The sequence below is a fragment of the Telmatherina bonti genome (assembly GCF_933228915.1).
Source record: "Telmatherina bonti genome assembly, chromosome: 6".
In the NCBI taxonomy this organism is placed as follows: Eukaryota; Metazoa; Chordata; class Actinopteri; order Atheriniformes; family Telmatherinidae; genus Telmatherina; species Telmatherina bonti.
Genome location: NC_136624.1, coordinates 7,304,381 through 7,329,914, shown reverse-complemented (window position 1 = coordinate 7,329,914; position 25,534 = coordinate 7,304,381). Strand labels below are relative to the sequence as shown.

Sequence of the window (25,534 nt, the reverse complement as noted above, 5' to 3'; positions counted from 1 at the left end):
TGCATTACAACCCGTAATCTGAAAAAGAAGTTTTTGAATTAATTTCAGAATGATGCGAAATGCCTATAAGGTAACATTTTATCCGTAGCAATAGTAGCGTCTGTGGTCAATCTATTATTTCCTGTTTCTGTTGAATAAAGATACTTCTTTACAATGTTTAGGTAAGGAATAACTTCGAGGTAAAAGACACTCTTGTGGCACAGAGAGTTCTTCCTGTTTGCATTGTACACAGTCTTTAAAACTTGTTTTTAGTCAACAAAGCCATCAGCAGGAAACAGATCCTGAGTCTTCGGCATCTGTGGAGTCATATTCATCAGCAGACTCTGTGAGGGCGGGGTAGGGCCGTGGCTGGTCCAGGTTGACATAAGTGACGTTCAGACTGATGTAGTGTTCTCCTTCCAGGCCTGACAAGATGGTAGATACAGCCAACACCAGGGTAGCAAAGCTGGGCCTTAGGTCTGGATCAGGGTCCCAACACTGGAGCATAATGCAATACCTGGAAAAACAAGGAGGCTGTCTTAGTCCGCTATGTCAGTGGTTCTCAAACCTTTGGGCACAAAGGATACCTTAGAAGGGAGAAGGTTGAGGACAGATAATGCTTCAATATTAATACTAGTTTCATGGCTACATACAGTAAATATGGATCTGAAGTGAGAAATTAGCAGAATACAGAGACTTTGTAAGACAGACTGCAAATATACGTCTTGTATGCAGCAAACTGTCCATTAGCCATGCTAGGCTACACGTATGCGATAACTGATGATGCCCTCAACTTCTTTGTCGTGTTTTTCCAAGTCACAAAGCAGAATATTCCATTTGAATATTACTCAGCGTATGAAAGGAAATGGCACAAAACAAAGGACGTGATGTCTGATTTGCACACGCGCCGCCCAATTGCCAATCAACAGTGTACACAACAGCATACCCATAAACATAAAAAGGCTCCTACACACTTTGTGTTCTTATCCAGACTAACTGGATCAGTATCGGCTTCAGTAAAAAACTTTATTTACAATATGTTAAGCTAAGAGCAGCTGGATCAGAAGCCATATGCAGGATTATAGCATTGCCAAACATCTAAGACCACAGGAAGTTCCTGGACAGGAAATAGTTTTGCACATAATCTCATTTCACTTCACATGTAGAGACTAGAAAGTTCAGGAAGAACTGCTGTAAGGGTTAGGATCTTAACATGTATGAGTTGGTGTGTAAAAGAAGCAGAACTCCCCAAAGTGTGCTGTAGGTATACACATTAACTCCTGAACTACACTATATAACCATGTTGGTTGCAGGTAGTGGACAATTTACAAGTTTCACCTGACTGACTGACCATTTGTACATCCTGTTGCCACTATTTGAACTTTGTACCATGGCATTTTGCCTTGTAGCTGTGCTGCTGTTTCTAAAGTATAACAATAAGTTCAATATAAACGTACAAATTCAGCTACTTACAGAGGGTCAGGGCAGTACTGTGGCTGGGGAAGCCTCCTGCCCTTCATTAAATAATGTGTTATGTCATACGGGTCCACTTCTGGGTATGGACTTGCGCCTCTGGTCAGCATCTCCCACATCAGGATACCAAAGGACCACTGCGTCAGGAGAAGCAAATGGTTACACTCGTGGGACATTTTTAATTCAACATAATTCTGTGGTGGTGTGAGGACTTATTTTCAAGCACACACCACATCTGATTTGGCTGTGAATTTCTGGGTTTGCAGGCTCTCGATGGCCATCCACTTGACGGGCAGTTTGGCTTTCCTGTGATCCTGAACGCTGTAATATTCCTTATCAAAAACATCTCTGGCCATGCCGAAATCTGCCACTTTCACTGTGTACGACTCATCCAGCCTAAAACACACGAACAAAGTCACGTTTAGACCAACAAATTTCTCCATCAATGCAGTTGTTTGGTTTCCTGGCAACTCACATGCAATTACGAGCAGCGAGATCTCTGTGCACGAACTTCTTCTGAGCCAAATATTCCATTCCCTTGGCAACTTGCAGTCCAAATCCGATGAGGTCCTTAACAGTAGGGTTCTACGAAAAATATCCAACAAACACATGACTAAACAAGTGAATTATCTGTCCCTAAATGAGGTGATGAGATTGCCGTGTTTTAATGGAAATCACACCCTCTTCTCGCAGCGTATGAAGTGCCGCAGGTCGCCGTGTTTCATATATGGCAGCACCACTAGAGGGAGCCCTTCCTCTGGCAGCAGGATGCCCAGCAGTGAGAGCACATTGCTGTGGTGGAAACCCTTCATTATGATGCCTTCTTTCAGGAACTGCTCCACCTCCTCAACATCTGTTATTCCTGATGACACCCATGTAAAGATCAAGTCATATGGAGAGACTTTTCATAACAAAAACATGCTAAAGAAGCAGACTTAACTGTTTAAAGACTTGACAGCACAGTGGGTTTCCCTGTTTTTGGAGTCTGTGAAGTATCCATGGTAAACGGTTCCAAAGTGGCCTACAGTAAAAACAACAATGATGCAACACATCTGCAGTTCCACAGCAAGGTTTTATTACTCCAACAGGAGTAAGGTTTCCCTACCCTTCCCTATGATCCGATGGCGCTGCACTATCAGCATCTCAGCAGGGATAAGAACGTCCTTCACTTCTTCCAACAGCTCGGGTCTAAAACTGGAAATGGAGATTTTTTCTGTTTGCATGAGGGGAGTCAGGGTCGGATCCAAGTTGGCAGCAGTATAAGCCAGGCTGGGGAACACCACTGGTCCCACTAGGGGGGTAGGAGGACTCAAGGATACCACTAGATAAATTGAGAGAGAGTTTAAGAGGGCCTGTCAATATTAGAACATGTATGAAAGGATGATATCGGAGCTGAACTAGATGTTCACCTCTTCTGTAGTCTCCGACAGGCGACATGTCAGCAGCATTTGAGCCAGATCGGCCAGCACTGTGGGTCAAATGCGCCTCCACTATGAAAGCTGAAAAACATTTACAACCTCGTTTTTAATCATCAACTCCAACAAAAAGAACAAAACCTGAGATGTTCTAGTTGAAAGACTTGTGTAATATCACTTCCTGATCAAGGTCCAGGCAGCAGAGACGCACTCACCCTTCTTCTTCTTTCTCAAGTGTTTCATAACAACAAAAGCCAGCACTGCTCCGGCAACCAGAGCCGCCAGGATGCCCAGAACGATTCCCACCATGTAGTGGTTGCTCACCCGCACCACTGTGCCAACGTTGTGAACCTGCCCATTGATGGAAATCTGACGAAAATACAGCAGTTAATGTGTTATTTATATAGTTCTACACAAGGACTAGCTCATGCTAAAGCTAAACCTTGGAGAAGCTCAGATTCAATGAAAGGAATGTATTCACTATGTGTTGAGAAATTCTTTTCAAATTATGCAACATAAATGAAAAGGATTTATTTGCTTCTCCAAATAAATCCTTTTCAATCCTTTTCACGGTTTTGACGTATCTGATTTATCCATTTGTTTTTGGTTTTTTTTATCTTGTTTTATTTATTTTACTTGATTCCTGTCATGTTATTTATTTATTCAATTTTAGTTTGTAAAGTACTTTATGTCGCATAAGTCTTTGTATCTGTGCATTAAAGTCTTCATTGGAGGCTCAAATTTTACCAAAGTGCAAAAATCTGCTGTGGAGCAGTCGACATAATCAACCTTTTTTTTTTTTTTTTTTTACGAAAAAGTTTTGTCTGGCTTTTAAAAAAAGACAACAAACAGATCAAAGTCACTCTGTCTGGACCACAGAAGAAGAAGAGAAATAGGAAGAAGACGCCGCCACATAAAATGTCAGAAGAAGAAGACAAACTTGAGGAGAGCAACAAAAAATCCTTTTTTTCTTCTTCTGGTGTTTTAGGACTTTCATAAATCACTTTACAGAAGTGCATTACCACTACCAACCAATGTAAAGAATGTGGAAATGAACTGAACTCACCACTGCTCACTGGTGAACGAACTGCCTTAACAAAGGCAAGCTAAAATATGCATGGAAGTATAAGGACTGCGATGCATGATAATATTTGACACGGACATTCCTGTTTACTTATGTAAGGGGGCAGAAATGGACCATCAGTCATTCATTGAACCTTGAATTTGCAGGATACAATTATGTCACAGAACAAAACTTTACCATCTTTATGTTTTATTTCTTTAACCTTAAATTTCAAATCATGAATCTGGGAAAGGTTAAAACTGGATTTATACGCGCATGAAAAGTCAGTTCTCTGGCATTTTCTTAAGTCCGTGGAAGCTTGACGTGCATCTCTTCCAGACCTGAGTGTGCACTGCTTGCAGAGCAGTTACGCAGAAGCACTACATTGTGATTGGTTGGTTTGTGATTACATGATTCCAGCGGAAGAGAAGTTGCAATGCACCGGTGTCACCATACAATCCCATTCAAGTAGGAGAGCACATATGATGCAGGGGACCAAAGGCCTCACCAGGCACCAACACCTGGCATCGAGACCTCGGAGCCTATGGAACCCAGGACCCTTAAAGGCACTCACATGCATGTTATAAGCTTTTCGGCCATGTTATGTTGTTGAAGGAAGCAAAAGCCTTTATATTTTTAGCTGCTGTGCAAACTTGACGATGTACCTCATTTCTTGTTGGTTCACAAACTGCCAATCAGAAATTTTATTTTCCAGCTAGCTTAATAGTCCTTCGATTCTTTTGACCATCTTCACTTCATAGGCTGTAACTTGACTCCACGCAGCTGGGATTGTGGATATAACTGGAGGCTGCACTTGTAGAAACAATGCACTTAATTTTTCAGGGTTCCTGGTTACAAATTTGTCATTTTTTTAACTTAATTATTCACTTGTCGAAGCTAGCATCTGCTTGTGAACATGACTTGAGGGGTAACTTTGACGCTACCTTTCTGAGCATGTGCAATCTATGCTTGGTCAGAGGGACTTTACCATCAATCCCATGTGGGTGCTTGAAATTGGTTCTTCTATTTGTTGTTATTATGCTTGTTGTCGTCTCGAGTAGTTAGCTAGCCTAGCTTAACATGAATCATACAAACAATGAAAGTTTGCTTGTCTCGCCAGATAACAGGATCAGCCTGAAGCCATCACCAAATCTTTTTAACACCCTATATTAGATTTGTTTAATCCACACAGAAGTATAAACAGCAACAAAAATTTGCTTAGATCTTAATTTGTCAGAATATTTATTGTGTTCTACCCTTTATGCTAATTTAGCTTAGGTTATTAAATGAAATAAAAACTACTTAATCAATCCCAAAAACTGAAATAATCACTTACATTTTATGTTTTATACACCTGCTAAAGATAATAAATGATTTCCCAAAATATTTACATCCATTAAGTGAAAAATTAGCATACAAGCATGCTAATATTTGCTTTAGAACTGGTACCTACAGATGAAATTAAACAATTGGTCCCCAGTCTTAAGCTACGGGCTTTGTGGCAGGTTAACAACTGTTAGCAATCCCTTTCCAGACAGGAGGCCGACACATGATGGTGGCTGCAGAATACCTGGTGATGAGTCAGTCACCTAAACACCCAGAAATACCAACCTTAACTGGCAGCCCCTCACTGGGAATGCTCATGTTTTTGGGGATCCTGCAGGTTATCTCATTGTCCAAGACTTTAGCATCACAATCAACATCTGCCACCGTCATAATTATGGTCATGCAGGAGCTCACCAGGTTCAGTTTTTGATGCTGTAAACAAAGATTTTAGACATTTTAAAGAAAATATTTATGCTTCTCAGAAATTCACATGGATTACGTTTATATAACTTACATGCAGTGACACTTCATCAAAACCAGGGTACAAACTCAGTATGTGTCCTTCTGTTTCAAAAGGTATGGGCTTGCCATAGGGGTGGTAGGAGAACTCTTTATTCCAAAGGCCCAATGCACCGTCCATGTCGAAAGACAGCTGCCCTTCCTCAGTCTCGTCCCTGTGGAAGGCAGGCGTGATGCACACCATCCTTTTCGGCAGGGACTTGCCGACACAGTCCTGCAACATAACACCATCCTTCTTAAACACACTGTGAGGAATGAGCATTAACTTCATCATCTGGAGGAGAAATAAATGTTTGTGTAGAAAAATCTTCATTAAAATGAATCTGCTTTGACTTATGATGAGCACAGTACCCTGATCACAGGTTTCAGGTGGATCTCATTGGGTTTAAAGCGGATGATGGTCCGGTACACAGAATCCAGGTTCTCCCCTTCAATCACAATCTTTGAACCTCTACATTCAGAGACAAAAGAAAGACTTGTATGTTTAACTCTGAGCAGGATGAGCCTACTTCGTCTGTAAACCATGAGAATAAATCAAGATAAGGTAAACAATGGTGTGAGGGAGGAGTTAGGGAAGTTATTTATTAGGGGTTAAGAAAAAAAATATGGACGGAGCCTCCGTGATGTCACCCGTAGGTTTCTGAAGAGCTGAATTGAAGCTCGGTGGGCGGTTCCTGCCAGGAAGGGCTGTGAGTGTTAAGGTGGCTGATTGACATTGAGCAAACTCTGAGCTTCCTGTTGCTAAGAGCTAACCGAACTAACCTGGACATAACAGGAGCTAACCAGCTAACATAGGTAAGCAGGCTAAAGCTAAGTCACGTTGTTAACCGGCTAAAAACTGCGGTTGTTCTACGTTCTTACTTGAAGCGGGAGATCGAGTACCTGTCAATCAAAAGGACACGCCCCTAAATATGCCAAATTTCTAGATTAAATTAAAAAAAAAAAAATTCACTCCCCCCACAGTTGTCATGAAGATAAACCTGACATATTAAACCTAAAATGGATTTTTGAACCAGGCTGTAAACATGTTTATTTATTTTGTGAAGTTGGTCTTTTTAACATGGGAGTCTATGGAGGTTTGTTCTGTTTTGGAGCCCCTAGTGGATGAAGGGAGAACTGTAGTTGTGGCACCGACGCATAAGCTCTCTTTTAACCGCTGGAGGTTGCTGCTTGTTTCAATCAGCTGGATTAGAAATATTGTTGCTGAATAAATCTCAAAAACTGAAACAGTTAATGTTTCATTTGGGAAATCTGGCGAGTGATATAGTCTGTAAACTTTGTCATATTGCAACTTTTTCACATGATCTGCTGTTTATAAACAAACTAAAATTTGGCAATACTTGGGAATCGCAATTTAAATCGAATCGGCACCAAAAACAAAAAAAAAAGTTAAAAATTCAATCGAGAAGAAAGGATATCGCCCCAGTTGTTATTTATCAACTAAAAGTAGGGCTGGTTTAAAAAATTGATCGACCAATAAAAAATTTATTAGTGCAATCTAAATCCATAAAACTTGGAGACTGATTCTTTTGTGTCCTTTGTTCCGATATCATGACCCTATTCTAGCACAACTTACCGAGATTCTGTGAGACCTCAGCAACAAAAACTCAACTAGTTTCTAGTAACGCTTCCATTTCTAAATCGGCTTCTCTTCCTGAGATACTGTCAATGTTTTAAGAGGGAATTATATTTACCTGTAAAACATTTATCAGTAAATTACATGAGCAGGTAATGCTGAAGGTTTATGCTGGACGCCAAAGAAGGATTTGCAGATGGATTGTTTTGTCCGTCTCCTGCCTTCATTACGTACGTAATTTGATCTACTTTCAAGGAGCTTAGCTATCCATCACTTGACGCTAAAAACTGAGCGATACGACTGGAAACCACAGGGTTGAGTTGTATAGTTGACACCCAACCAGATAAAGGAACAAACCAGAGAAGAAGAAAGGAAACAGAAAGACAAAGATACAAAAACCGCTAAGTAAAAAGCAAAGAAGAAGTTGAAAACTGTGAAAAAAAACTTTGTGTTTTTGTTCTTCTTCTAGAGTTTTTGGACGGTTGTAACAACTTTAATGTGGTGCATTACTGCTACAAACTGGTGTCAACTAAACGCAGAAGTAATCGCTGAACTCGGACTTAATGACTGTAGCAACATTAAAGATGAGTCGATGTGTACGGGTGGCGGCCTTGTTTGAAAAACAGAAAAAAAGTAGCCCAGAAACTGTGACATGTAAGACTCTATTTAGTTTCCAACAAAAATCCATCAGTATATTTGCTCATTGTCACATAATTTCTGCTCTTTGGGTTTGGGAGGGAGGTTATGAAATTAGGCTGGTGAGAGACAGGCTCATAGATATATATACATCTATCTTTAATATGTCTATGTTCAGGCTAAAGTTAACGCAGCTGATGGCTAACTGTACCAGTGTAGCATAGCTAAACTTAGCTGAGCTGCTTTGTGACAGACGTACACGTGTAGGGACGTCTGTAATTGTAAAAGCAGCATCACAAGGGGTTTAGAAGTGGGTAATCTCAATGCTGACTGAACAAGAAGTGTGTATACTCAGTACACCTGCTTATACCCTGGACTACACCACTCGGCGGTGACGCGCAACAAGGTTTAAAATGAATGTCCACATTTACATATGTAAGGGAGCAGAAATGAACCTTAAGACAACAGGCACTGCTGCATTCAACAACAAGAAGTTATGTTACAAATTAGCTGTAAATTAATAAATATAAAATAAAATTAAATCTATATCAAAATACCCTACTGTGAATCTAATCAAATTAAAGAAAAGCTGTGATAAATTTTCTTCTTAATCTAAAAATGTGTAGTCAAACATATCCTCATCATAACCAACAATTTCACAGCAGGGCGGATTTTTAAGTGTTTTCTAATGATTTGCTACAAACCAAAGTAAAAACGGTTGGGACTACCTGTCGAAGCTGCAGTCAGGTAAAACGGCTGAAATCTTCGGGTTTTCTTTGTAGTAAAAAACCTTTGTTGTTCGGACGGGAGACTTGTCGATGAAAACACTTAGCGGTACATCCCTCACCTCTGAGATGGCTTGAGACAGACAGATGATGGACGAAACATTGCCGATGGACTTTGTGACCCTGCAGAAGGAGGGAGGTGTGGATTAAATGACATGTCTCAATGCAAGGCAGGTTTATTTGCAGAGAACATTTCATGGACAAGACAATTCCACATGCTTTATTATAAGCAGTAAAAGTATTACAGCAGATGTCCAAAAAGCATAAAAAACAAACTAAAATCAAAGAATTTAAAGACTGAAAAGCTAAAATAAAGTAAAAGAAATACACGAACTAAAAGCTCCAGAGGAATAAACAGTTATTTTCATCAAAGGCAGCAAACATCAAATGTTTTAACGTGATTTAAAGCAGCTTAAACTGTGTTCAACCCGAAGTTCCAGCATACCTGCAGGTTTCTGGGAGCTTCTTTCAGAAGCTAAACGGTGCCTGTCCAGGTTTAGTTCAGACCCTGGGACCAGGAAGTAGACCTGACCTTGGTGTCTGGAGGGATCTGGTTGGTTCATAGCAACCAAAAGATCCTGATTGGACTTTAAGCGTAAAGCATTCAGTGCTTTTTAAATCAGCAGAAGGATTTAGAAGCCAGAGGGAAGATCGGAGGACTGGACTTCTACGATCCAGGTTCCTGGGGTCTCATTTTTAAAACCGTGCATAGCAAAGACGGCTACAGGTGCCGTACGTAGGGAAAACAAGGAATGCAGCACACAAAAACTTTGATTTACAAAACAGTGTGCACGTCCCCCGCCTGTTTCTGTTTATTATTCACAACCAACACTAAATTTGGCGTGTGGGAGGCACTGCATTGCTCCGCCTACATCGTGGCTCCCCCCGTATTGTTGCTCCGCCCATATAGTCACTATTGAAAGTCAAGTGACAAATATTCATTAATATTCCACGCATTTCGACGGTGGTTAGCAGGGAAAAGAGGGGGAAAAAAAAGGGAATTTTTAGGAACATGGGATTGAGATCACAGTAGAGGTGTATAAGTAGAAGTAGAAGTAAAAAGTCCGACAGCTCTTTCCAACCAGTCACTAAATTCACTAAACCAGTTGAATTTAATCAGCTCAGCTCCACTGCAGGTAGATGAACCTGTTAGTGAAAACACCTGTTCTAAATGCACATGTAGATCCAAAAACATTGCAGGACTTCTAATTCATTTTTACTTCTACTTCTACTTTATACACCTCTGGATCACAGGAGGAATGTGCGCACCATGGAGGAAGCTCACTGACACAGATTAGTCGCTGGAGGGAAAAATTCACGAGTCCATCCTGCACAGAGTTGTGTCGGAGGCAGACAGGGACACGCATACAATGAAACCAGAAACACCAGACAGTGATCAGGTCATATTAGCACCTTTGCACGGTGACCATGTTGTACTGATTGGCTGCCAAAGACATCTTGTGATGTCTTTCTGAATCTGAACATTCTCTGCAAAAAGAAGTCTTTTTGCATTTTCTGTATATGGAAAATCCGATTTGGCCAGGTGCACACATCAAAATGCGCTGAGTGTGTTAATGTGATGCTGAAGGCATCACCGAGGTCTGATTCCAGGACTACACCAAGATTTCTCACTTTGTTGGTTCTCTGAAGATGACTTTCAGTCCAAAAACTTTCATTTCAGTTTAGTCCTCCTTCGACTGGAGGAAGTTCATTAACATTCAGTCTTTAACTTGACTGATGCGTTTGACCAGAGTTTGGATCAGACTGTGGTCTCCTGGTGAGATGGTAAGTAGATCTGAGTCTAATCTGCATAACTATGGTAACATAATTAGTTGTTTTTCATAAGTTGGGTGAGTGGGTGCATGAAGATGTAGAGCAACGGAGACCCCAGGAAGTGGCCTTGGGGAACGCCACAGGTTAGTTTAGCTCAGATTTATACTTACCAATAGACATAAAATAGACTGGACTCAAACCAGTTAATCACAGGGGAAGCAGAGCTGAGATGTTGCTGCTATCTGTGGTCAAGTGGAAGACCCGAACTAGAGCAGTCGCCGTGCTGTGATGTGACCATAAACATGACTGGTTGACATCTGAACTGTTATTTAGTGTCAGAAAGTTGTTAAAAAAAACTTTTCTGGCTGCAGATTAAGGCTTCTTGCCTTTTAATCATCTGTGTTCTGTATGATGTACAGTACGGAATAGTTTGGAGCTGACTCGGTCCTTCACCCTTTATTAGCTCAGTTTCCAAAACAAGAAGTCTAACTAGTATGAACATGTTTGCCTGTTGGGTCATAGAGAGAAAAATGTGGGAGTAGATCCTGGTCTTAGCCACAAAAAGAAGGCCAAACATGATAAAAACAGACAGAGGATCACATCACCTTCTTATAGGGCAGGGAACGTCATTAAGAGTGACTTTTCTGCTTTTTCCAGCATCCAGATGAGGCCCAGTCACCGTGATAAGCGTACCCCCAACACGAGGCCCGTAGTTGGGCTGGATTTCTGTGATGTTGGGAATCTGCAACGACAGCAGCTCTCAGCATTTAGCAAACGATTCATATTAAGTACAAACTTATCTGAGTGCAGTTTTTGTTTTATCTTTTTTTTTAATTTTTTTTACAATTACTATTAATAAAATTGTTCATTTCAGGCTGTAAAAACCAAGTAACCTTTTCAGAACCTGGGGCAGAAGTAGTCTGAGAGAGACATCTTTCTGATCGTCATTGACCTTAATCACATCTGTAATTACGTCTATCTTTATTAATTTATGAGTTAGTTTAATACAAGGAAAGAGGAAATAATACGTAATTCCAGAGCAACCGTGTTCGAGTATTAGTTTAATTTTATTATTTATCTTGAGAAAACAAGCTTGTTTGTTTTAATGCAGGCTCAAAAGTAAATGTGTTACACCTGAACTTTATTGATTAAAACTCTATGAGAGCTTTTTTTGTTGTTTTATTTTGGGAGAGGGGGCGTTACAGTCATGTGTGTAATTCTGTGAATGGGTGATGTTAAAATTTTACTGTCAGACGCGTCACAATTTCAGCCTTAGTCAGCATCGCATGACAAAGGATCAATACAGCCAAAATCAGATGCATTGATCAGATGTATTGATCAGTGATAGATGTTCCTGTATCTGATGCTGCTGGCTTGACTGTACTGAGGCATCCCGATACATACCAGCTCTGTACTGGGATGCTGAGGTGCTGGGAGAAAAAAAGATGATGTCTAAGCTCCTTCCTCAGAGCTCCTTCAGACACAGGCTGCTGCAGCATTAGCTTGTGGTTTACTTAATGACAGATGAATTTAATCAGACAGGTCTGAAGCTAGCATTACCTGGACAGGTGCACGAGCAGCCTGAGTAGAACGCGCCTCCTCTGCATGTTTTCAATTTCTTTTCATTTTTTTTTTTAAAGAGTACCATTTCTGGCTCCATTTTTTTTTTCTATTTTCAAAGTTTTTCTATTTTCTTTTTTTTTCTTTTTTTTTAAAAATATTTTTGTGTTTTGTGGAAAAATGGGAACAATTTAACTGGATAGATATCACATCTGCCACTTCTAGACAATGGGGAACTGGAGCACCAGTGGTGGCTGACCAATAGAGGGCGCAAGTCAGATCTCTCTGTCGTTGATTTGGAAATAAAACAAAAAGATTGTTGATTGAACATGTAATATTTCTATTGATTAAGATTCATTCAAGTTAGATATAAACTTAAAGACTATGCCAAATGCTATGACACTCATTATGGGTATTAAAACATTTTTAATTTTCGTATTTATCCTAAAGGATTAATCAAGTTTTTTTATATCATTAATAAGAGTAAGATAAAAAAAAAATCATCTGTAATCAGCATGAATTTTGCTAATTTACCACAAACATGAAGCCTGGCATTTCTGCTTTTCCTTCGATGAAGTAGCGGCCGTCCACTTTGCCTTCGTACACTTCCACTGTGATGTTGACGGGTTTGGACAGGTCGGAGGCCCCAGAGCGAATCTTACACACTAAGCTAAAGAACAGCAAAAATAATAAAATTATTAGCATGTATGCAGAAAATACAGGTCAATAAATATCTGTCACAAGTAAATTTATATAGTTTAAAAACAACAGGAAGCTAAACTTCATTTGTTTCAGTCTTTTACCTTCATTATTATTTTATTTTTACCTGTTTATCTGACAGGGACAGAGCATATTAAAAATTAAAGGGACACTTTTACATTAAAAGGGCCAATTTTCTGTCTTACAAAGGAGTCAGGACATAGTCAGGAAAATAATCATCCATCCATTGAAATATATTAATCAATAAATAAAATAAAAAACATTTAAAAAGTTATGAAAGCAGAGAAAACATCAATTCATTCATTCATTTTCCTAACAGCTTAATCCGATTAAGGGTTGCGGGGAAGCTGGAGCCTATCCCAGCAGTCTTTTGGTGAAAGGCAGGGTACACCCTGGACAGCTCGCCAGTATATCGCAGGCAGAGAAAACAATTGATAATAAAATGGTTAAAATCTCTACAACTTTGAGGAAAAAACACTAAATTACAGTGAAAGACAAAAATAAAAATATTTTTGATTGTGGACCTCAAAGGATTAAATATTTTTCGTCTTCAGGGAGTTCAGGTTGAGGATATTCTCTCCAGCTGGTCTTTTTACCTACAGGAGCGCCACAAGGTTCTGTCTAATCATCACTTTTAAGTGGTAGCCTCTAAAGGAAGTTCATATATTTTTGGGGGTGGGACATTAACATTAATTAGAGGAAAATTAATGCCCTAAAAAGATTATGCATTTCATTGCTGAACGTTTGTCAGTGCATAATTTCCTGGTACGCCGACTGCATCAATGCACACGGCAGACTTCCTGTACTAACAGCACCTTGGTGATATATACTGACTTTTAGGCCGCCTGTTGAGTCTATTTAAAGAAAAGGCAGGTACCAACAATAATTGCTTCATGGACATGAATACATGTAAATCTTAACTGTATTCAAGAAAAGGACCAATGAAAGAATAGCAGCAGTTAGCTGCTGCAAGCTACTGGTGATGCAAATTTACAAAAACAAGTGAGTAACTAACATGTAGTTTGAGCTAATCAGTTACCAGGAGCGGCGTACACCCATCTAAAAGAAGAAAAAGAAGCGTTGTTGTCGCTGTATTCAGCATCAAGCTGCAGTCTGAGCAGCAGGTGATCACCTCTGCTGCAGGAGCTGGTGAACAGTGAGACTTAACATTAGCCCGCCTGCCTCCTTTAGTCTCTTGGCTCCCATTATTAGGAGTTTGCTAGATGTCAATCATCCACCCCCATGCTTCCAGCCTCGCTCTCAGCTCTACCTTTTTGCCCATTTTTGTATTTTTTTGGGAGAGATGACACATGTGATGCTGGCAAGATGGCGACTGTAGGAACTGCCCAATGATTCAGCTCTTCAGAAACCTATATGTGACGTCACAGAGGCTCCGCCCATCTTTTATATACAGTCTATGGTTTGAATGCATCTGGGACAGAACAACAATAAAACCCAAATCTGCAGCAAAGATGTTCTTTCTTGTTTTATTATTGTCTGTGATTATTTTAGGGAAGAAATATTGTTTTTCTCATGGTTTTTAGAGCATTTTTTAGATTTTAAACAGAATGAATTCTGAACAAACAGCAGCAGATCCAGATGTTTGCTTACTGTGTGTGGTTGCTCTTAAGTGGAATCACAGTGCAGGCCGTATGTCCTACTCGAACCTGGTGGGTTTTAGAGGTGATAGGTGGTCTTAAGCGTGACTGGAACTCCCATCCACACAGCGTTAGCTCTGTTTGGCCATCAGGGGGTGCGGTCCGTGGAGAAAACTGCATCAATATAACAGAAAGAATACCTTCACCTACACACAGTGAACGTCTCTCAAAACTGCACGAAAAGTCATTTGTATCCTGGATGAAAGATCTTTCCTCACCCCTGTGATTCCAGGTGGGCAGGACTCGTTTCTCCAACGACTTTGGCATTCACTCTGCCATGAACACACCCCAGAGCACCAGCCACAGCCCATGAACTTCGGGGCCATCAGGCATCTTGCACAGGTCATGAAATGCTGGCATCCTGGGCCTCTTTGAGGAACCTGGAACATCTAAACAGCAACATCAAGTTTCTTTTTTCTCTGGAAAAATCACTCTTGAATGTAAATTTGCTTCATGTTGGTGAAAGTAAGAACTTTCTTACTTTTACTTTTTCTAACTTTTTTTTCTTTTTTACTTTCCTTGACTTTAGTCAGAAGCATGTCAATAAACGGCAGCAACCATCACATCAACACTGCACGCTTACCTTTAACCCATTTTCTAATTCCTAATCACTCATGCATGCTCGTAACTACCACAGGCAGCGAGAAGAGTTTGTAATTTCTCATTGAGCAAGGATTATTTCTTAAATCCTGGCGAAACATCTTACAGAGAAGCAGACATAAAGAAACTAAATCAAAAAATATATATGAGATTGTCAAAGGTTATTCTATCCTGTCTCTAAACATCTTCAAATGTCCCATATTAGAGAATTTTTTCAACAATTTTATGTGTCAGAGGTCAAACAACATTGTTTTCAAAGTTTTACCCCAAATACAGCCATGATTTCAGCCAAGTGTCTCTACTGAGAATGGGCTGTTGGAGCTTTTAAATGTTCATGCCCATCCCACATCCCACATTGCAGTTTTTGCTGGCGCCTGCTTTGGGATTTTAGAGGGCAGGCTCAGCTCGCTGAGGTGACGGGTCAATGGTAGTATCAGGATCAGAACTGCCACGGGAGAGTGGTTATTTCTCTTCATGAGGTCTCTAAAGGGAAAGTCTCACACTCACCTGTTTTGAGCAGATCAGTTGCTAAAAAGTGAAACAAGCAATAGACAAAAATTTCTCATTTTTGGGCATCAAACAGGATATAGGATATATATCAATGTTAGAAAACTTCAATAAAGTGAATGTTGCATAATGTGGGACCTTAAACACTTTAAGACTGACAAGATTGTCAGATGTTTGTTGGCTAAACCAGTCGTAAACATGGTTGGGCCTTTCAATGTCCCGGCAATAGACTCGCTACACCCTCTTACTCTGGGCCGCTGTCTCTCAACTGTCCTCTCATGTTCATATGGTTAGGTAGTTACGAGCATGCACGAGTGATATATGCATAAATTACAAAAATGATCTCATTTAAAATACACTGTAAAGATCATTTTATGCCAAACACAGAAGACGAACGAAGATGGACGGACAGTTTTACGTATGTAATTTGGTGCGTTTTCAAAGAGCTTAGATCTGCGTTTTTGGATGGTTGTAAGTAACTTTATAGCAGTGCATTACTGCTGCCAACCCGTGTCAGAACGCAGAAATAAACTCTAAACTGGTGAGCACTGCCCAGTAGTGGATGAACTGACTCAACAACCATGGAAACATAAAAGACACATGGAAGTATGAGGACGGTTGAAACAGATATCCACATTTAAGTACATGAGAACAGAAATAGACTTTTGCAGGAATGTCACTTTACCTTGTCACCAACTACAAAAAGGAGATACTCTGAAGAGTAGACAGCAGCAGTAGAGGACACCCTCTGATTCTCTGCCAGGGAGTAATTGGCAAAGATAACAGGGCTGGATCGGGTCAATACAAGCTGCCAACACAGACACAATAAAGCTGTAGTAGTTGTAGTAGTTGCCTACATTAATTATACAAGAATAAAGCTGAATACCTGAAGCAGACGTCCAGTTGAGGTTCCAATGTGGGCAACGGTCTTGCTCTCTATGGTTGTGATCAGTAGAGAGGTGAGCAAGACGTTAGTCATCTTCCTGTTGAAGAGGTCCACTCTGTAGTAAGGCTTAGACACCATTGTGGGATGATCCCGACACGTTGCGTTGTTCCCCATGCTCTGATGGCCATGGGCAGAAACATTGACAGAAAGTCAAAAATGACCATCTTTACTTTAAACACAACTTAGTTTTCTCTGCTCTGGTTTTACGGTTTGTTTTATAAACTCAAAAACTTTTTAGTATCTTTATACTTGTTTTTCTTATTTATATATTTATTTATCTTTTTTTTTTTTTTCTGGATGTTTGTTGGGTTCCTGCACTACAGTCTTATGGAGATCCTTAAGATATCTACGGTTGTAACAGTAAACCTATATTATAGTTTGCTATGTCCTCAATTTGAAGTTTTATTTCAGTTCTTTTTTGTTAAAGCAAAGGAACAAATGCAAAACATAAAACTGTTCAACTATAATATCAACAGGAACATATTTAATGACATTCAAAATAAACCAGAAACAAAAAAGAAAAGTGCCTCCAGTGAATTCTCCAATAAAATATTACTAAATAAATAAAAATTATGGCATAAATAGACATGCCACCTCTATAAAGGACAGTATCTGCAAATACATTCTGCTAATCATAAAGTCCACTAGCCATAATATTAGCTGTCAATGAACTTTAAGGCTGGAATAATTACTCAATGTGGAACAAATCCAGGTTCTTGTCAGCTAAGCAAACAAACTCCATCTGCTGCTTAATGTAGTGATAATGGCAGCAAGTTACAGGTATGTAAAAATAGTTTAACCAATAACAATAAACAACCGTTGTTGTCTAATAAACATTAGAAGATCATTTTAATTCAGGAAATTTACAGATGCATCAAGACGGAGTCTGTTTTCCTTTCATGAATGAGACGTAAGTCAAAAAGTCACCATGACTATGATAAGAAAATATTTATTTCTCCATGAACACAACCAACCAGGACTGAAATCCTGCAGTCTGGTCCATGGATGCATCAGGACCAAGCAGCAACCTCTGGTGGTTAACGGGAAGCCTATGCGAACAACCAAGGATTATAGTCCCCCCCTCATCCACTAAGGGCTCCAAAACAGAGCAAATCCCTGTAGACTGCCATGTTAAAAAGACCAACTTCACAGCAGAAATAAACACATTTACAGCCTGGTACAAAAAAAAAAACAAAAAACAAAACATTTTAGATTTAATATGTCAGGTTTACTTTCATGACAACTGTGGGGGGAGTAAATTTTTTTCTCACTCTTCCGTTTAGAAGTAATTTCATATAGATTTGGCATACTTCAGGGCGTGTTCTTTTGACTGACAGGTACCCGATATCCCGTTGCAAGAAGGCAGAGTATAGCGCAACCACAGTTTTTAGCAGGCTAACAGCGTGATTTAGCTTTGGCACACCTACTTCCATTAGCAGGTTAGCTCCTGTGAGATACAAGTTAGCTCGGTTAGCTCTTAGCTACAGGCAGGGTGGAGTTTGATAGACGACAATCACCACCCCCATGCTCACATCCCCCTCTCAGCTCAACTTCTTTGTCCATTCTTGTATTTTCCAGGTGAGAAGGCACGCATGATGCGGCCAAGATGGCGATTGTAGGAACCGTCCCATGAGATTCAGTTCAGATCTTACGAAACCTACTGGTGACATCACAGAGACTAAGTCCATCTTTTAAATGCAGTCTGTGATCAGGACCAACCTCCTGCAGTCTGGTCCATGAACAAGTCAAGATATTCAAAAGTAGGTTTATGAGTAGAAGTTTTAAACAAATTTGGTCGAAAAGGTGAGTGAAGGAGGTACACTGACTTTTTTTTTTTCTTTTCAAAGTGAAGAACATTTCAGATTTGGAAAAAGATGTTGCTTCTTCAATCTTTTTCATCTTAAACTGTCATCTGGTAAGACTGAACTGACTAAAACTGAATCAATAATCAGTTTATTTTATAAATCAACATTTAAAATTCTGACTTACAGTTGAACGTCACCGTGGCAAATACAAACTGAGCCCTGGGAATTCTCATACTAGCAACTATTGACATTAGTATACATGGAATAGGAAGTCTCACCACAAGCCTATGTTGACAACTCTTGCCCCCACCGCCAGCAAACTAAAATAAAAAGAAGAAATATGCGTGGTATCTGGATCATTCCAGTTGTTTTTCCCGTGAGAATGAACAGAAGACTATAAACTAGCATGTCTGAAGACATGTATGACTATGACTGGAAAGGCAGATTACGTTGACACTGAGAGGCACAAAGCTACGATGTTTCCTTACAGAAACCTGCTGGGACGTTCTCTCAACAGATGTGGAAACTAGTAAATCCCATCTGGCATCTGGAATTCTTGATCCACAGCTTCCTCCTGAATAATGATCTTCAACTTTTCCTGATTTATTTTCCATTCCAGACTACCGTTTACGTCCAAGTTTCTCCCATTCCTCTTATCATTAAGCATGAAATGATACAGGAAAAACCCACTGCTGGACCTGGACCTGGACCTGAACCTAAACCTAAACCTGAACCTTGACCTGGAACCTGAACCTGGACCTGGAACAGGACCTGGACCTGAATCTGGACTTGGACAACTCTGGACAACAATCTCACTAAACCACAGGACCTGGACCAGAGCTGACTTCAAATTACCACTAGAGCTGGACCTGGCACTTGACCTGGATCTGGACCTCACTACATCACAGCAACTGAACCAGAGCCAACTTTACCGCTGGATCTGGAACTGGATGTGGACCTGGACCTGGACCTTGACCGACCTCACTAAACCACAGGACCTGGACCAGAGCTGACTTCGCAATACCGCTGGACCTGGACCTGGTCCTAGACCTGGACTGACCTCACTAAACCACAGAAACTAGACCACACCTGACTTCAAATTACCGCTGGATCTGGATCTGGATCTGGACCTGGACCTGAAAGATTTCCATGTAAATGTAACTTTTGTGATCTTGTTCATGTGATAATAAAGTTTTACTGACGAGCTGTTGCAGAACCGACTGCTGTGATTGGCTGACACCATTTAGAGAACCAGGAGTCTTAACATGGAAACGTTCCGGCCTTCCAAAGAGTTTTTCTGGCTCTGGTTTCTGGTCCCGCTTTCTGTTCTGTTTTTTTTTTTGTTGTTGTTTCTTTTTGCTTTGGTTTAGCTGAGCTGTTTTCACTCATCCATCTTTACTAATTCTATCATTTATCCACTCTCCACATTAAGTTTGGTTTCCAAGAATTGCTTTTCAAGACAACTGGTGCATGACGTACATCCCACATTCTTTGTTAAAGCCTGTTTGCACAGGATATAACATGTCAGTGTTATATCCTCAAGTCTTTAAACTGGAAAACTAACACTAAACTTGTTTTCAGGTCATAAAACAGATGACATATGATTAGAAAGTTGTCATTTATCCCACTTGGTGATATCGCAGGATAAATCCTATAGCCACTGTATTACAACTCACTCTTGTCTACACATACTGTCTTTCTGTCACCACCTATGTGTTTGTGGACTAATGGACCCACCTCATGCGGACAACTTTCACAGGGCTGAAAGTGGCAAAGCCCCCTGGAGAGCTGCTCTGGTCCGGATTCGCAGCAGACATCCACCCCATCAGTGATGGCTTTATTCACATTGTCCATTGGGAAGGCGCACAGGGCTGAATCATTTTCCGTCACCCCGTTGTCATTGGTGACAGCAAACACCCCGTAGAGGATGTCGTCCTCCTCCTCCGCCCCCAGCTCCTCTGCCAGATCTTTGCCCGCCTTGCCATAGTAGGCTGCCTGGACCACATTGTAGACCACATCCTTATAGGGTTCACTGGGAACGTTTCTCCTTCTGCGCTTTGGCTCAAAGCGACACTCCAGGATCAACTCACGATACCTCTTCATTTCCCATTCACTGCGTGGAAGACGCCCCAGACGAGTCTGAAACGGGGACGAGTTCAGATCTGGGCTCTCTCTTTGCACGGAAAGGAAGTAAACGTACTCCTGACTGTAAAAACTGTAGACATAATCAATGTGATATGTCCTCCTCAAGCTGGGCAGCACAGTCAGGCCTCGCACATCGCTGTAGAAACCATCCTCCGTGGCCAGAGGTCTGCGAACCGAGATCGACTTCCTTCCATAACGCTGGGTCACGCTGTCGTTGACAGAAGCAGCAACAAAGAAGTATACGGTCTGACCCTCCTCCACCATGGAGACTTTAGTACCAAGTGGGCTGGCCACGCAGTCCGGACAGTAGGCTGCAGAGTTCCATTCCTTCCTGAACAAACACTTGGAATAAGAAGGCGGCTCACCGTTAGAGTTCAGCTGGTGGAAGTAGCATACTCCATACTGAGAGCTTCCACAAGAATACAAGTACATGAAGAGAGTATCCAACAGCAGGACCTGATTGTTTGTGTTCTCCGGAAAGTCGTAATCCTTATCGATGTCACATAAATCACATATCTGACACTCCGGACTCCCAACTGGCCCAGTTTTGAGCTCCCAGACCTTCTCCAAGCTCCTGTTGACAGCTTCAATCACGTTCTGAGAAGCCACATACACTTCCTGGTAAAACGAGTTGTTTACTATGTTCTGGATTGGCCCCCGTGCTTGGAAGAAGGGCATGGTGTAGACCACGGAGAAGTTCAGTGGGCTGGGGGCCAGTGAGGGACAGTTGGCCAGGGCAAAGGCTAGCAGAGGCTGGAGCCAAATGCATGTCCCCCACTGTGTGGTCCAGAAGACCATCTCCTCTCCAGGGTGCAAGGAGAAGCAGCAGTACAGGCGATGAGGTGGGGAGGATTACCTCCAGGTCTGATGTTGCAACAAAAGCATCCTGAGCTCCTGCTGATGATACCTGTGTAAACATGATGTATATTAAATAATTACATCATTCATCAGTTAGAAGCACATACACCCACATTTACACCTGAAACATTCAAATACATATGGATATGTCTACAAATCCATCCATCCATTTTCCTAACCATTCCAATTAAGGGTCATAAGGAAGTTGGAGCCTATCACAGCACTCATTGAGCAAGAAGCAGGGTACACCCTGGCCAGAGAGAGAGACAAACAACCATACTGCTCCAGCATGGTTGGAATAAGATACCTAACATAAGATACCTAACCATAACATGGATGTCTGTGGATGGTGGGAGGAAGCCGGAGTCCCCAGAGTAAACCAATGTATACATGGGGAGAAACACTGGTGTAGTCCAAGGTATATGTGGGTATATAAATATACGCACGTAAAATGGCATGTCATTTTTCCTGAAACAGCATTTTTTTGGGTTTTTTACTTTTTTTGATTTTTAAAACAAGGGAGAAAAATTGAGAGCATACCCACTTCTTGAAGGACCACTACACCAGTGGGGAGAACATGGAAACCCCACTCAGAAAGGCCACTTTTTACACCTCCTTCAGCCAAGGCTTGAATCTGCAATCTTGCTGTCAGCCACAGTGCTAACCACTATGCCAACATGCTAACCACTATGCCAATGTACTAACCACTACGCCAACGTGCTAACCACTACGCCAACATACTAACCACTACGCACCGTGCTAAGTACTATGCCAACGTGCTAAGCACCATGCCAACGTGCTAACCACTACTCCAAAATGCTAATGACTATGCCACAGTGCTAACCACTATGCCATCATGCTAACCACTACGCCAATGTGCAACCTCATTTAAAGATAAGTAATAAAAAAAAGAAACTGTTTCCCATTATTCATTGCTTATTCTTCAGAAATACAGTATTCTACATTTTAACATATTTTATTCATTCAAGACTTTTCATGGACTATGATCGCTTTTAAATCCAGTATGAGTGGAATTGTAACCAGATCCTGGATTAGAAGTGACCGAAGTTCCTTATTGATTCACAGCATTCAGTCAACGAGTGTGATCAGTTACGGAAACAGGAAATTTGAAAATGTGGATCTCAGCTGATATGAGATTAAACCACATTAAAATTTAAAAATAAAACTCAAATGAGGAACAAGATATGTAACCACCAAAGACGATTTACTTTAGCATTTCTCATATCTTACAAAGGTGGATTGTGTGGACGATCTTTGTCTTTGACTCCCATTTCTGTTGTACGTGTATGTGTACATGTGAATCTCTTGTGGTTTTGGAAAGTTATCATTTGATTCAGATGTGAAGAAGACTAAGCAACATTTGAACTGCATGTCATTCATATATTAATGTATATGTAAGAAACATGTGATGTACGTGTAAATGACATGTTCATGTGAACATGTCGTTCACATGGCCAAACATGGTTTTTGAACATTTAAGTGGTCCACATGTGAAGATTATGTCCATGTACATGTGGACAAACATGTGAAGCCCACATTCATGTACATGTGAAAAATATATGAAGCACATGTGAATGTGTGTTACACATATGCATCCACATGTGAAAAACGTGGTTCACATGTGCAGACGTAGTTTCAGAGTAAGAACTGCTGTGGTTTTTCAGTAGCACAACAAGGCTATGTAACTGAACCATTGTGAACTGCTGAATTGATTAGTAAATGATCTGTAAACTGAATATTCCTGTCGTTCTGCTGACACCTTTTAGCTCCGCTAACTGGTGTTGTGCTTATTCTAGCTAACTGATGACCTCAGACACAAAATCAACTGGCAAGCTTTTTAGCTTTAAAGCTAGCAGCAAACTGGCACCATGTCAAGTGGTGAACGGGACAGTTTTACACCTTTGTACTTTTCATACAAGTGCTGCACAAATAATGTGAACACTGTGCCATCTGGTTACCGGCTCCTTCTTTTACTACAGGTCAAAGCTACAGACGGTTTAGCATATACCATACAAGACCTACTTTAATCTTTCAGTATTGTCTTTGTGTATTTGTCCAACTTTGACTCAATAATTAAAACATTTCTAACCTCACGTAAAAGATATTTTAACATGCATGTATGGGCTGATTAAAAGTTAGATAACAACATGTCTGTTTATGATGCCTGAGCCAGGAGATCTTGGCAACAGACTTGAAACAAGAGTGGAAAACCCAGATGCTTAGCATAGGCTTTTCCCAGTATACAAAAATCTACCCTTCAGATCCTGAGCCAGTAACTTCTGACAACCAGTGCCATCAACGTGAGGATCCCAGGAAACCAGCAACAAATCCAAGAAGCTGCTGCTTCAGGCCAAAAGAAACACCTGGGAAATAACCCTGACATATACATATGATCATCATTTCTGTACAGATAAAGAAGCAACTTCTCTTTTAATGTTAAGATAAAATAGTTCTCGTATGAACCTCATTAATAATATTCTGGACTGATTCCAAGCAGATCTGATGCAACAAACATCAACATGGTTGAGACAGATTATAAAAGCCTGATAAAGCTTTCCTGATGAAGACTCACCACATTCATTTAGACAGCTGCAGGAGATAGTAGACGAGGATAACAGTGTTTTTCCTGTGACTAAGGTCATTAATATCTGTCTAGCCATTATTGCTCTGGCTGAACAATAATGGCTGAACAAAAGAGGAGATCAAGTCTTGTTTTCTCCATGAGAGAAGCTAACAATGAAGTTCATTCCCACAATTTTAGTTTAAACGAGTCTAAATGTTTCTATGGTTCATCCTAATCAATATTTGTGCGAACAAAAGAGACTCTGAAGTCTCCTCTTCCTCCCAAACAGAAGTCATTGGGTGGATCATTAACTAAACACATTACAGTAAGGCTGCATTCAAGAAACCGGCCTCTCTGCTTTGGATTCCTGTCACAACCACTACGTGCCTTTCAGGAGGAAAAGATGTGCACGGACTGATGGTCATAAGACAACATGTACCTTTAAAAAGACCTTGATGAAGAGGAAAACACTTTCCTGCTCATGCCAATGACTTAAACAAACTCTGATTGTTTAGTTTTAAAGTTTCATTCGGAGCAGACGTAGCATATTTAAGGAAAACTTGCAGGGAAAATCTAAAGTAAAAAATAAATCATCAATTATTCATTGGATGCCACCGATGCTGTGTTACATTTTAACATCTTCAGCTCTGAGTGGAGCTGAGGTTAAGGTCTCAGGACATGGCTGTACATAGTAATGACACTGATTGACTTTCTTCTTCTTCATGGTTAGTAAAGCAAATGGCTGAAAAAGAGAGTTTCCACTCGTTGTGCTATTTGCAGATTTTAGCTGAAGGCTCTCAGATCCCGTCATGACACCACCATCCTGTGGTACGCAAGTTTAAATGTACCACAGCTCCTTTACGTCAGATCAGAGCAGAAAGGGAGAAGGACTCTTTCATTTATCAATACAGAGCTTTCCAGAGGGATTTGCAAAGGGAAGCTGCTGGGCAACAGTCAATATGCAGCACATAATGTACCCAGAGGAGACATTTACTGGTAGCAAATTACTTCCAAACCAGTACAGAAACACAAATAATGAAAATTACATGTGCTTTTACATTATTTCATGAAGATTCTACTTATTACTTAGGTTTAATGTTCATCTTGAAGGTTTGTGCAGGTCTGATTTTCTGCTTCATATTAACGCTGCTGTTCCTCATTTTAGTGCAGTGAAACGTGCCAACACGAGCTGGCTTCAGGCCACCAGAAAGATGCATGCATGAGCACAAACCTGAAAGGTTGGCCGGGGACAACAGCTTACAGTGATGCGTGTTAAACATGTTCCACAGCTCCACACACGCAGGTGGAAAAGTAAAGTTACGTTACAAACACAACGACTTGTAAGTGTCCAGCTGTTTCTGGGGTCTTCTTCTTCTGACTGCACTGCTGGTAAATAATGGCTGCGTGTTCGCTGAGTCTCTCTGACGGGTATTAAAACTTACCTGAGCAGGTTGGGTCCTGTCCTCCTGACGCAGAGAAGTTCGCTGTGATGGGTCTGATCCTGGTTTAGTTTGATGATAAGATGTTATTGTCATCTGCCTGGACGTCCAGCTGGAATCTGAAGGTTTGGGTATGAATCAGCTGCGCCTCCGCTGGGCTCCAGGTC

At 40.8% G+C, this 25,534-nt stretch overlaps 1 protein-coding gene across 1 annotated transcript; it reads right to left on the bottom strand.

Annotated features, from left to right (window-relative positions):
• Positions 1-264: 264 nt before the first annotated feature.
• mst1rb (macrophage stimulating 1 receptor b) lies at positions 265-21,284 on the bottom strand (the record flags this gene model as incomplete). Its single annotated transcript, XM_079242848.1, has 20 exons — positions 265-496; positions 1,453-1,589; positions 1,683-1,848; positions 1,928-2,037; positions 2,133-2,314; positions 2,393-2,473; positions 2,558-2,773; positions 2,862-2,951; positions 3,083-3,236; positions 5,542-5,688; positions 5,771-5,989; positions 6,127-6,226; positions 8,716-8,895; positions 11,151-11,287; positions 12,640-12,775; positions 14,437-14,597; positions 14,702-14,872; positions 16,276-16,398; positions 16,477-16,653; positions 20,079-21,284. 20 exons carry the CDS (start codon positions 21,282-21,284, stop codon positions 265-267), a joined length of 4,125 nt encoding a protein of 1,374 aa, XP_079098974.1.
• Between the last annotated feature and the right edge of the window lie 4,250 nt (positions 21,285-25,534).